Below are 12,157 nucleotides of genomic sequence, written 5' to 3' on the forward strand. Positions count from 1 at the left end.
AGTGACCTACTGCAGATGCTGGTCATGTGTATGACCTTCCTTAAATTACATTTATTAGAGCATTATATCTTTTAAAAAGGAAAATCCAAACTAAAACTGGCTTGTTTTTGAAGCTTTTTGGATTTGTTTTTCTATTTCCTTGACCTTTAACATTTCCTTCAACCTGTGGTGCAACACCAAATATCCTGCTGGATATTGGATTGTGTATATTGGCCTTTTTTATAATTTAATATTTTGTAGTATGACAGCACTGATAGACAAAATTAAGGGGCTTTTAAAAACAAAATGAAAACACTGCAGTATGTTCCATTCAGCAATTTCAGGTATATGTAATCAAAAGCCTGAAGAGATGCCTTGAGAACAGAATGAGAGTAATCGGACAAACCCACAGTCTCAGTGTTAAATGAAGATGCATAATTGGAATCAAGAAGCTTAAGATACACAGCTTCGAAACAAATAAAAGGGTCATGCAGAGGCTGTTAAACCTTACACGATGTGTGGAAATGCTCCTCTAGCATGAACCTGTTTTGCCTCTAGTGGTGGGGTTGTCTTGTCTTTGCATCTCCGTTGCAGAGACAGGCTTTCGTTGGGAGTTTCTTGCTCTGTGCGAAGAGGCTTGTGTGCCGCAGGGGTCTGCTACGAGAAAGAAGCGTAAGTGGAGAAACTGTTCATGCAGACAAGGCGTGTTTCAACCAGCTGTTCACAGCGGTTGTTTTGGTGCAGAGCCATTTCTCCAAATGTTATTTTGAAATAGGTAACACTATTGAGGTGTTGAAGGAGCTGAGCCTCAGTTTTCTGTGGTCTCTATGGCCTTTGGAAGCTCCTACTGGATAAATAAATGGGGAGGGGGGGTGGAAATTCACTCGGGGGAGGGAGGCATTTGTTTGGAAAAAATTGTGAATTTAATAAAAAAAGAAATAAACCTTTGTTAAACTTACAGGGCAAGTGTAAGGAGGAGACTTCAGGAATTCAAATTCCCACACAGGTACTACGATGTGATGTTAAAGGTTGGTAATTTAATGGTGGCCTCTAACTGGATAGAGCTGGACATCTGGAAGGTGAGCTGGGACTGGAACGCGAGCGGTGTTCTCGTGTAGCAGCAGATGGACTGACACAGTGGAGTCACAGAGCAACTGGTGTGATGATAAAGCAGCATCTGAATTCTGTGTGTTTTCCCATAACAATCTGTTGATAAAACTGACATAAAACGTGACCAACAGTAAACCATTTTAACTGTTACAAGCCTGCGCTCAGTCACAGGGGAGCCGCAGCTGTGGAAAGCCTTTGTGCTCTTAAATGCGAGGGCAAGGAACCAAACCCGTGCTGACACGATTGTGGGCGTACCCCCTTCTCCTCCCTGCCCAAGGATACTTGTTACACTAATACTTGAACGTGTGCCTTATGGTATTCCTGTCTGACTGGCTCTTGTGTTTTATATTTTGGTTTTGAAGTTTTGGGGGGTTGGTTTGTTTGTTGTTGTTGTTTGGGTTTTCTTTTTTTGATTCAGAGCAGAGTACATGTGTGAGGAGTTAATTTAATTCCCAATGCAATAAAAGCTTTTTATATTAAAAAAATCAGTTAAATAAGAGCTTTTTCTGTGCAGTCCTTCATTAGTTGTCAAACCCCGAGTTAAAAACCTGGCATGTAGCCAGGCTTGAGCCAGTTATTTCTCACTGCTCCCCTCTGAACCTTTGCTGCTGCAGAGGCCAGACCCTGAGCAGCCGCAGTACAGCTCTGCACCCGTCGGGCTACCCTGCTTCCTCTGGTGATGGAGTTTTCACCGTGTGGCCTGGGGATTATCACAGGATAGTAGAATTGTTCAGGTTAGAAAATACCTTTAAGATCACTGAGTCCAACCGTTAACATAGCACTACCCAGTCTACCGCTAAGCCGTGTCCCTCACCACCACATCTGCATGTCTTTTAAATACACCCAGGAACGCTTCCCTGGGCAGCCTGTTCCAATGCTTGACAACCCTCTTGGTGAAGAAATTTTTCCTAATATCCAATCTAAACCTGCCCTGCTGCACCTTAAGCTTTCCCTTTGTCCTATCACTTGTTACCAACACCCACCTCGCTACAACCTCCTTTCAGGTAGTTGCAGAGAGCAACAAGGTGTCCCCTCAGCCTCCTCTTCTCCTGGCTAAACTCCCTCAGCTGCTCCTCATCAGACTTGTTCTTTTTCTAGACCCTTCACCAGCTTTGCATGGTCAGTTCTGACACTGACATTACTATCTAAGGCACAGGGGCATGCTCAAATGCCTTTTTAGTTAGCAAATGTGTAAGTAGGTGTTCTCAGCACTAAGGTCAGCAGTGGCAGGCACTTGGGAGCATGAAAATAGAGGTTTGGAGCAGGCCTCAGAAATCACAGAAGCCATCACTGTATGCCAGAAACTAAAAGACTGTATGTGCACAGTTTGTAATGTCTAATGCAGGAAGAGCCACAGCTTCCACAGAGAGCCCCTTCTGCTGCTCAGCCAGTCTTTACTGTAAGCTTTCATTACAGAAAGGCCAGTCCAGTTTAATATTCATAACTATTTATAAAACAAACTAGCTTCTGGTCTAGCTCCAGGCACGTGAACTAGTTATGCTCCAGTTTATAACAAGCACCATTACACAGTAGATGACAGGTCTTGGCCAACTTGTCTTTGTTACTTAGTGAAGCTGCAGCAGCCTCGCAGGGCCCAGAAAGCAGGCCATCGTGCTGCTCTGCCTCCCCAGTGCGTAATACATCGCCCAAGGCCTTGCTGGTGGCCTCACCTGTTTTGTGCCCATGTAGCTGCTGTTATAGCCCAGCATGATGGGCCGGGGGGGGTTTAGTTGCAGTGATACACTAGTTATTCCTCTCTAATCCATGGGCCAGTAGCAGCGTCCTTTCTTTGGCTAGCTGGCTGGCTAGCCAATTATTTCCCAAACCACTGTTTTTTCCATGCTTGTTGACTTTCAGCTCAGTTTCAGGCATCCCCCCCCCCCCCCCCCCACTTTGTACAGGCAGTTTTATAGTTTGTGTTTGCTTGGCCAAAAGCTATGCAGAGTATGCTGTCACATCAGCTGTTAAATTATGGATGAGGGCTAAAGCTCACCTGAAACAGCTCCTTAACTTGATGGCAAATCAGATATGATGCAGCTTTGGCAGCAGAGCTGCAGACCCTTTAGGAATGTCTTCAAGATCCAAGCTTTGCAAAATGAGCACGTGCATCATCAGTTTTATGCTGCCCAAACCCATGAACTGGTCTGAAACCTGTGTCTATATGCAAGAACCTGCTGTGGCCGCCACAGTTAAACTTCAAAACCCCTGCTGTGAACTACAACATATCACTATCAAAATCCTTGCCACAGCTCAGATGATAACTGCTTCTATTGCTGTATTGCAACCAAAGAAATTAATCTGGACTGACATTAATAGCTCTTGACAAACTCCACACTGTTCCTCTTATCAGCTCCTAGGTGTTTAAAGCTAGTAGGTGGTATTAATCAAGGCGTAGTGCCCAAAGCTCAGCTAGGCAGAAATGCCTCAGGGCAGCCTGTCCCGTGGTCACAGGACAGCTGTGACTCTCATTTTCCTCGCAGTCTTCCAAGGAAAGAGGAGCTCACCCCCACAGATATTCAGGCTACCAGCAGGAGCGGCACGCAGACAAACCACCCCGTGACACACCCCGAGTGGTCTCATCTTTATTCTCCCACAGAGACCAAGGGAAGGGGATACGGAAGAGTAGCGATGGGCCTCCTCGCTGCCCCGCTCCCCAAGGGCGCAGCGTGTTGCTGGACACCGGCCCTTGTAAACAGACTGGCTTTGGCAGGGCGGGCTGCTTCAGCTCGCTCCTGCAGGGGGGCTCACAGAAGGCTGGCCTCGGGGTTCGTGTGGTCCACGTCACGCCAGTAAGGAAGCAGCCAAGGAAGAGCAGACAGTTTTTTTTCCAGGCATGACCAAAGTTGTGCTGCTAGAAAGCTGTTGCCTTTTGTTGATAAATGGAGCCCATCAGACAAATATGAAGAGAAATCCTACAGGGGAGGTTAAAACCACATATTAATGGATTTGCTAAGCACAAATAGAAGGTCTTGAGTAGTTTTTATTTAAGTTCTTCAAAGCCAGCTGGTTTTATTACCACACTGGTTTTATTTTTCACCCCCTGTATTAAAACATTAAGACAATGTTCTGATGGCCAAAGTCACTGCTATTCATCAGGAAAAGATCACAAGATTAAGTGATGCAGTCGAACTATTGAGTCTGCTGCACTACTGAAGAGTCTGCTGCACCAGGGAGTGCAGGAGACAGACACGATTCAGTGTCCGAACCGGAGTCACCAGCTTACGGAAGCCTGCAGCCTCTGTCACGTGGACGAGTTTGGGTATTTGGTGAGAAGCATCACCGAGGTACCCCTGCAACCTGATCTAACTTCGAAGTTGGCCCAGCGCTCTGCAGGAGGTTGGGCTAGGTGCCTCCAGAGGCCCCTTCCAACCTGAACTATTCCGTGATTCAAAGTCCAGGAAAAGGTTCTTTATGTGTAATGCACCCCGGGCACATTTGCTAACCAGCTAACAATGGTCAGGTTCTATTAAGCTTTATTTCTCCTAGACCAGCACAAAGCATTACGGATTACTTTTTTCCTTCCCCAAAATGTGATTTGGATATATTTTGTATCATTTCAGTGATAATGCCGCACCACAGGTTCCTCTATACTAAATTCTGCATTTCACAATTCATGACAGTTTCAGAATCTTCCTCATGACATCATACCTGATTTTTCTGCATCAGTGTCCAGAGGTCAAGTACATCCGTTCCACAGTCCCTGGCTACCTGAACACAGGCCTGGGCGTACTCCCCAGTGGTGGCGTTGCGGCGATTCAATTTGTCGCCTATCAGACACAAAGAAAACATTTAGCAATTGCGACTGACGCAGTTTGATTTCTGCCTTCTGTGGCACACTTGATGCCCATCAGGTCTCTTTCAGGGTGCCTTTTGTTTTTGAGGCATTTAAAAATGTTTCTTTTACATATGTAAAAGACGTCTTTACTTCTGTCACACACAGATGTGTAACAGGTGACAGAGGCAGTGGCAACAAAGCACACAGCATAACGCTTATTTCTGTGCTGCTCACAGCTTTCGCCTTCTGTCAAGCTTCAGGTGAAATTAGCACACAGATTTAGAACTCTTCATACACCTGCTACTAGCACATAGAATAGAGTTAAGTAAATGTATATCTATTGTCAGGCTTGCCTTCCACTTCCTGGATGACGTCAGACATTTAGCATCCCCTTACAGTAGTCTCCTCGCTGTAACACGCTGGTGAAACTGGGTACATTTAGGTGCAAAGCTTTATTAGCACTTGTGACTGCTACACATGCGTGCGCAGTTACACCGTGGGCTGGACGTTCAGCACATGCCAGCTACTGTAAGCCAGCAGTTTTGCATGGACCACAGGGAAACTTTGGGGCAGGATATTATTAAGTTATGTTGTTTGATTTTTCTTAATGGGACCTACAATGCAATTCATCAACTCCTATTCTACACCCACCTTGCATCTGATGATTCCCACTTCTCCACACTGCCACCTCTTTCCTCCCATCATTTCTTTTCATCACAAAAATATCCTCTGCAGCCTCACTGGTCCTGCCCCACCATGGTAGGTTTCCAAACTCTTGCTTTGACTTTCTTCCTAGTTCAACTCTCCCACAGACCGAGCAGCCCTACAGCTCATTCAGCCCCCACCACGCAGAGCTCCCGTTGTTGCCAAGTTGCCTGTGTCGATCACAACCACACCTCCCCAGGTGAGGTCCTGCAGTCCTTTCCTTTTGCCTTTCTATGGCTTCCAATCTAGCAGAATCTATAATTTCTTATTCTCCCTTTGCCTTTTCTTTCATCATGAGAATTACTTCTTGACTGTTTCATCTCCTCTTCCACTCTGGAAGCACACAAACACATGCCTGCTCTCAATGCGCAGCTCTGCAGGAGCATGTACTGGATCTGTAAGCTAAGAGCAGCAGCCAAAGGAAGCTCAGGGAATATGGGGGTCCCCTGAGGGACCGAGGAGGCAACCTAGTGATTTACTCCAATCTCTGCATGCACCCACTCAGCTTGGGAGGGAGGACAGCCAGCAGTGGGGAGCAATGAGTTAGGGGATACTCAAGAGACGCCAGATGCATCTGGGTGGGTGGGACTCAGCTGAAGGAGCTGCCTGTTGCACTGGTGAGGCCAATGCCTATCACCTACAAAAAAAATCACGGCTAATGGGAGACCCATGGTGACTGGAAGAAGGTTAACATTATACCCATTTTCAAGAAAGGCAAGAAAAAGGACCTGGGAACTGTTCATCACTCAGCCTCGCCTCAGTGCTGGGAGACAGTGGAGTTGCCTCCTCTTGGGATTTCCAAACACATGAAGGACAAGAAGGAACTATCAACACAAATTTAGCACAACAGATAGTGCTTGACCAACTCAATTGCCTTCTGGATGAAATGATGGCTGTACAGGTGAAAAAGAGCATCTCTGACTTTGGAAGGGCTTTATCTCTGTCTCCCACAGCACCCTCATTTGGAAGCCTAGTTTCTTTTTATGCCTCTCTTCATGCCTGGGTGAATGTTCCTGTTAACACCATCCTCCTCATGTTTCACATCTCTCCTTTGCTCTGATATCTAAGACAACTAGATATAAGCAGGACATTTCTCCTGGATACTGGCTGAGGGCAGATGATCTGATATTGCTGCTTACTGTGCGCCCAATACTTTATTTGTGGTCCACCATCTGAGATCACCCTGTCTTTTGTCCCATCCCTAGACAGCAATCTCTTAGACAGATGCTGGCAGATTCAATGCTGTAAATGCAAATTTCCTCCCTCCCTACCCCATAAAAAGGATAGCTTAAAGACAAAAATGAACTAACAACATTTAAGAAGTGTTACTTGGTAGCTAGCAGCCAGATAAGCACCATTTGTTGTGTGCTCCCCTAACAGATCTTCAGAAGGACAACAGCGGTGCCTGTTTTGCAAACTATGGCTGTAGCAGCTTTAGCAAGAGCAGGGCACACACTAGGAAAGGCCGCTCTGCGCCTGACCTATCCCTTACACCCTACCCAAGGACCTATGCCTGTCACATACACAGTACCGGCCATGTCTGATGTTTGATCTGACCTGCCACAGCTGCAACTGTCCTACACAATTTGCGACTATTACTCTAGGACTTTCTCTCCTTTTCCAACTTAAATATAAGAACTACCCTGCCGGATGAGGCTGAAATCTGTTTTGCACAGTGATCACTGCCACACACCAAAGGTCCCTAACGGAAAGCCATCCAATAACAGAGTCTCATTTAATGCAGTCTAAACATGAGGTCATCATCAAAATGTTACCACTTTGAGCACATAACTCAGGACACGAAATACCACCCAAATTTGAGAAAACCTTGCAAATACTAAGATAACAGTTCTGTCTTTACCTGATTCTAACTCGACAGTCTTTTATAAATGTGCAAGAACTGCACAAGCTGTCCCAATGGGAAAGAGGACACACTCTCAGGAGGTATAAACTGTCAGTGCTGGAGTCAGCGGGATTATGGCAATTTCTGCCAGATGACTAATACGAAGTAAGCAGTGCTGTTCTGTCTCTATTTTTAGGGTTAGCCTGAACAACGTAATGAGAAATCATTTAATCACCTTTTACTTCTTTACTTTTATTAGCATCCTTAGAATATTATATTCTCTGGGGTTTTCAAAATTTAAAATAAACCTGGCTAGGATATTATCTGCTTATCCAAATAGATGTGAAATATGCTGTGACTATTGTAAAATATTCTAAGTCACACTGCCAAAAATTCTTCCATTATTCATGCTATTTTGGAAGTTGCTAGGACATGATGTGGCCTGCCTAGGACATCTCGGCAAAACCTGTGCTCTCAAAGGGCAGCCGCTTCTGTCAGTTTTATGCACAAAAAGATCAATCAACACTTTCAAAATGAAGTCACTAATTAGTTGGTAGGTACCTCATGAGCTTATGCAAAAGCTGCTTAGCAAACCAGCTAGCAGTCTTTGTCCATCAACTCCAGGAACACGACTGCGATCTGGCACAAGCACGAAGATAATCATCTGTCAGCTGGGAATCAGCAACTTACACACTGCCGGTAAAATGCAGAAATTCTGCCCATCCATACCATTCTTTTACCTTTGGCAAGACACTCCTTCTCCCAGGCCGATTCCTGAAGAGGTGGTGGCGTTATCAAAATAACCCTGTCTTCAGTAATGTCTATTGACTTCAGATACTGTACCATGCTCTTTAAGTTTGCAGCATATTCCTCCAAAGGAACGTGTTGCTTAGGGTTCAGATCTGTTAGGGGATGGAGCACACGCATCAGCGACGTTAAACTGCTTACAGATTTATTACACAACATAACGTGCTTTTTACAGAGTGTATGAATGTGGGCACTCATTTTCAGTACGCAGTTCACCTCAGCCATTGATTCAGGAGGTGGTGTGGGAAAATGCTGTTCCTCAATATCCAAAGCAGACAAATTGAGAGTTTAAACACAGCACTTCCAACTAATACAAATAAGGGACAAGGGAAAAAAAAAAAATCACCTTTTTTTTTAAAATATGCTTTGTCTTGCAACTCCGTATCTTAGTATTAGATGGCATAATCACCTCAAACTTCACCTGAGACAAAAGCTAAGATTTTTCACTCTCTTGGATGTGGAGAAAAAATTTCAAAATTCCCATGGATGTACAAAGAGTTCTTTGTGCACTGAGATTATAATTTTGATTAGACTAGCTCTGCATGCTGCTATGCGTATCTTAAAGAGACTCCAACTGCTACTTTCCATCATTTCCTCAACCCATCTGCCAAGAACCCATCAGACTGCTTTAAAGGCAGAAAATCAGCTAGAAGCCCAACTCCAATTTTAGGTGATGCATATATGACTAATTCCTGAGTACCTTGAAATTTACTTTTAATATTAAAACTTGCTGAGAGGGCACTGCATGGTTTAAATATAAATCAAAAGATTGAAAACAATCCACCGTAAAAAGGGGCACATGCTTCATGGAGAAGTGGCAGGAAAGTCTGTGTAATGTTCTGCCTTTTCTGCTAAAATGTAAAACTGTCTTAGGAGAACAGGTCACGGGAAAAAAAAAGAAAGCTACTGTACCTTTCAAAGCACTGTCATTGGCTCCAAAGAAAATCGTAACTGCCACAGTACTCTCGGCACCAGTACTTTTACTGATCAATCTTGGAAGGATCAATTTAGCCCACCTGGTGTTGTACCCTGAGAGCCCACGGTTCACAACATCACATTTTCTGAAACAAAGACACATATCAATAAGAACATCTCTCCTCTGCCCACCAGAATAAAACTTGGGAAGTTTTGCGCCATTATGTCAGGATACCTGACTCCAACCCTCTCATAAACAATGAGATGTCACAGGAGTTTTCAGTGGGATTATAACTAAGTGTTTTGAAAGTGCACCCACAAATTGCACGTGTAATATTTACCTGCCACTTAAACTATGAAACTAGAACAACAATCCTGACAATCACTAAGAATTTTTTCTTTCCACTCAAGCTTTGAGCGGAAAGAAACACCCAATGAGTATTTCCACTACTATTGGGCAGGTTACCAGTAAGGCAGTCCCACTTCAGTAAATAAATAAATGTTAATAAATACACATTAAATATTAACTTGTGTTGGCTCTCTTTTAGAAAAGCTGCACGACTTCTTCCATGCTAGAAATTACTTTTGAAATTTAGGCTCTTACCTGACCAGTCTCTCAGCAAGGGATGCCCCCCAGCCATTTTCCTGGAAGGAGAACTGAAAACAAGGAACGTGGTTAGACCCTCACTGGAAGAACTCTTTCCCCAGCAGGTCAGCCCCACCACCGGCACCTTCCCTCCTCAAAAGCTTTCTGTGCATGGCCTCTCGCACTGCTGCAGCAGTGCTTCCTCCCTCCCAGCCTGTCCTGGCCCTGGAGAGGTCCAACAGCACTGGTCTTACCTAGACACATGACTGGCATCAGAGGTAATGCGGGACCATACAGCAGGATGGACCCCGTGGTCACTTCATAATCAAAACTGACTGCTGCCAAGCTGTAGTTTCATTTTGACTGGTGAGGCTTTTTCCCCCCTCCCTTTTCTACTTTATTTCTAAGATCCTTTCACTGTTCCTTCATTCTGGAGAGCACCTCCCAAAAATCCTCTCTCCACATGCTGCGTCAGAGTGCAGTTCAATACCTACCTCTTCTAGTAGTGGAAAAATAATTACCTTCCCCTTATTGCTATTGCAGTGCCACCCTCTGCGTTACCATGCTCCGCCCATTTACAGAGCTGCACAGGGAGTTGGTTTAGACAACCTAATTCCCATTAAAGACAAACTTCACCTTTGGCCATATCTGTTTTCATCACAGGAGCTCTGTGACCCGCTCCACCATGCAATCCATGCAACAGAAGGCAGGGACGCAAAAGGAACACTAAAAAGCTGGCACTGCCTCAGAGATGTTCACCAAGCCACAATCTGGTCATGTCGATGCAGAACATGTCGCTAGGGTGGGCGAGCTTGGCACAGGGAGCTGCACAGAAGGGATGCACCAGGAGAAGGGACGTGCCAGGAGAAGGGACGTGCCAGGAGAAGGGACGTGCCAGGAGAAGGGACGTGCCAGGAGAAGGGACAGGGAGAACTGCAGACAACAGGGTCTTCTCCCTGTCTGGAAAACGCCACTGCTGCCGAAATACCAGAACCTACACTTCTAGAATCATAGAATCATTAAGGTTGGAAAAGACTTCTAAGATCATCAAGTCCAACCCTCAACTCAACACCACCATGCCTCCTAAACCATGTCCCTAAGTGTCACCTCTACATGTTTTTTGAACACCTCCAGGGATGGTGACTCCACCGCCTCCCTGCGCAGCCTCTTCCAATGCCTGACCACTCTTGCAGTAAAGACATTTTTCCTAATATCCAATCTAAACTTCCCCTGGCACAGCTTGAGGCCATTTCCTTTCGTCCTATCGCTTATTACTTGGGAGAAGAGACCAACACCCACCTCACCACAACCTCCTTTCAGGTAGTTGTAGAGAGCAATAGGGTCTCCCCTCAGCCTCCTCTTCTCCAGGCTAAACAACCCCAGCTCCCTCAGCCGCTCCTCATAAGACTTCTCCTCCAGACCCTTCACCAGCTTCGTTGGCCTCCTCTGGACACGCTCCAGCACCTCAATGTCTGTCTTGTATTGAGGGGCCCAAAACTGCACACAGAACTCGAGGTGCGGCCTCACCAGTGCCGAGTACAGGGGCACGATCGCCTCCCTGCTCCTGCTGGCCGCACCATTCCTGATACAAGCCAGGGGGCTGTTGGTCTTCTAACATAGGAACTTCACAAATTTCTGCCAAGAAGGCTCTGAATCTCGTAAAAGACCATCAGGAATGAAAGCTCCTGGAACACCCTCGTGGGAGATCCAACAGGAACACAGCTGCCATTTCGCGGGTCCCCGTCCAGGCCCCTCCCCGCCACCCACGGGGACCGCCCCACGGCGAGGGGAGCGGGTGCCCCACACTCGGACACACGCACATCCACTCCCGCTGCAGCGATTTTCCTTAAAAATTAATAATAAGCAAAGCCCTGCGCTTGGCACAGGCGCTCAATGTAACGCGTTCAAGGAAAAGCAAGGGGGAGGCCGGAGGGCTGCCGCTCCCGGTGCGAGGAACTGGGACGCTTAAGGGGCTGCGGAGCGCCAGGCCGGGGGCCCGCAGCCGGGGCGGGGGTCGGCCGCTGAGGGGCCGCCGCAGGGCCGCTACCTCGGTGATGGAGTCTCCGAAGAGGACGACGCGGGGCCAGCGAAGTAGCCGCCCGCCAGCCCCGGCCCCCGCCTCCGCCAGCGCCATGGCCGCCGCCGGACGTCCGCCCGCCGCAGCGGGAAGAGGAGGAGGGAGGCGGTGCCGCTCCTTCTGAGGCGGGAAACGGAGCGTCTGCGGCTCGGGAGAGGCGCCCGGGTAGATCTGCGTTAAAAACCGGGTCCACGTTCCAGCATCGCCCATGTTTTGTTGCTTTTATTCTTTTATTGCGGAGATGACACCAAATTGGGCGGGAGTGTCGATCTGCTCGAGGGTAGGAGGGCTCTGCAGAGGGACCTGGACAGGCTGGATCGATGAGCGGAGGTCGGTTATATGAGGTTTAACAAGGCCAAG

The 12,157-nt window shown here is 46.7% G+C and overlaps 2 protein-coding genes across 4 annotated transcripts in view; one reads left to right on the top strand and one right to left on the bottom strand.

Moving 5' to 3' along the window:
- Nucleotides 1-1,588, top strand: part of ADAM17 (ADAM metallopeptidase domain 17) — a 37,266-nt gene extending 35,678 nt beyond the window's left edge. For both annotated transcript variants that reach the window (XM_075086843.1, XM_075086844.1), the window contains exon 20: nucleotides 941-1,588. Coding sequence is in view for 1 of the 2 variants with exons in the window: in XM_075086844.1 (XP_074942945.1) it covers nucleotides 941-951 (11 nt within the window). In the remaining variant the exon portion in view is untranslated. The remainder of the gene's footprint in view (nucleotides 1-940) is intronic.
- Nucleotides 11-11,891, bottom strand: IAH1 (isoamyl acetate hydrolyzing esterase 1 (putative)). 2 transcript variants are annotated; one of them, XR_012659497.1, is made up of 7 exons: nucleotides 11,768-11,891; nucleotides 9,739-9,791; nucleotides 9,132-9,280; nucleotides 8,153-8,314; nucleotides 4,738-4,856; nucleotides 939-1,197; nucleotides 11-636 (listed from the first exon to the last, which is right to left on the bottom strand). XR_012659497.1 is itself a non-coding variant. In XM_075086845.1 (6 exons), the coding sequence occupies exons 1-6, from the start codon at nucleotides 11,852-11,854 to the stop codon at nucleotides 3,834-3,836; spliced, it is 738 nt and encodes a 245-aa protein (XP_074942946.1). In that variant the 5' UTR covers nucleotides 11,855-11,891; the 3' UTR covers nucleotides 3,658-3,833. The 2 variants fall into 2 exon arrangements, 1 of the variants encoding a protein (XP_074942946.1); XM_075086845.1 differs by lacking the exons at nucleotides 11-636; nucleotides 939-1,197 and adding an exon at nucleotides 3,658-4,001.
- Nucleotides 11,892-12,157: the final 266 nt, after the last annotated feature.

The sequence above is a fragment of the Phalacrocorax aristotelis genome, chromosome 3 (genome assembly GCF_949628215.1).
Source record: "Phalacrocorax aristotelis chromosome 3, bGulAri2.1, whole genome shotgun sequence".
Lineage (NCBI taxonomy): Eukaryota > Metazoa > Chordata > Aves > Suliformes > Phalacrocoracidae > Phalacrocorax > Phalacrocorax aristotelis.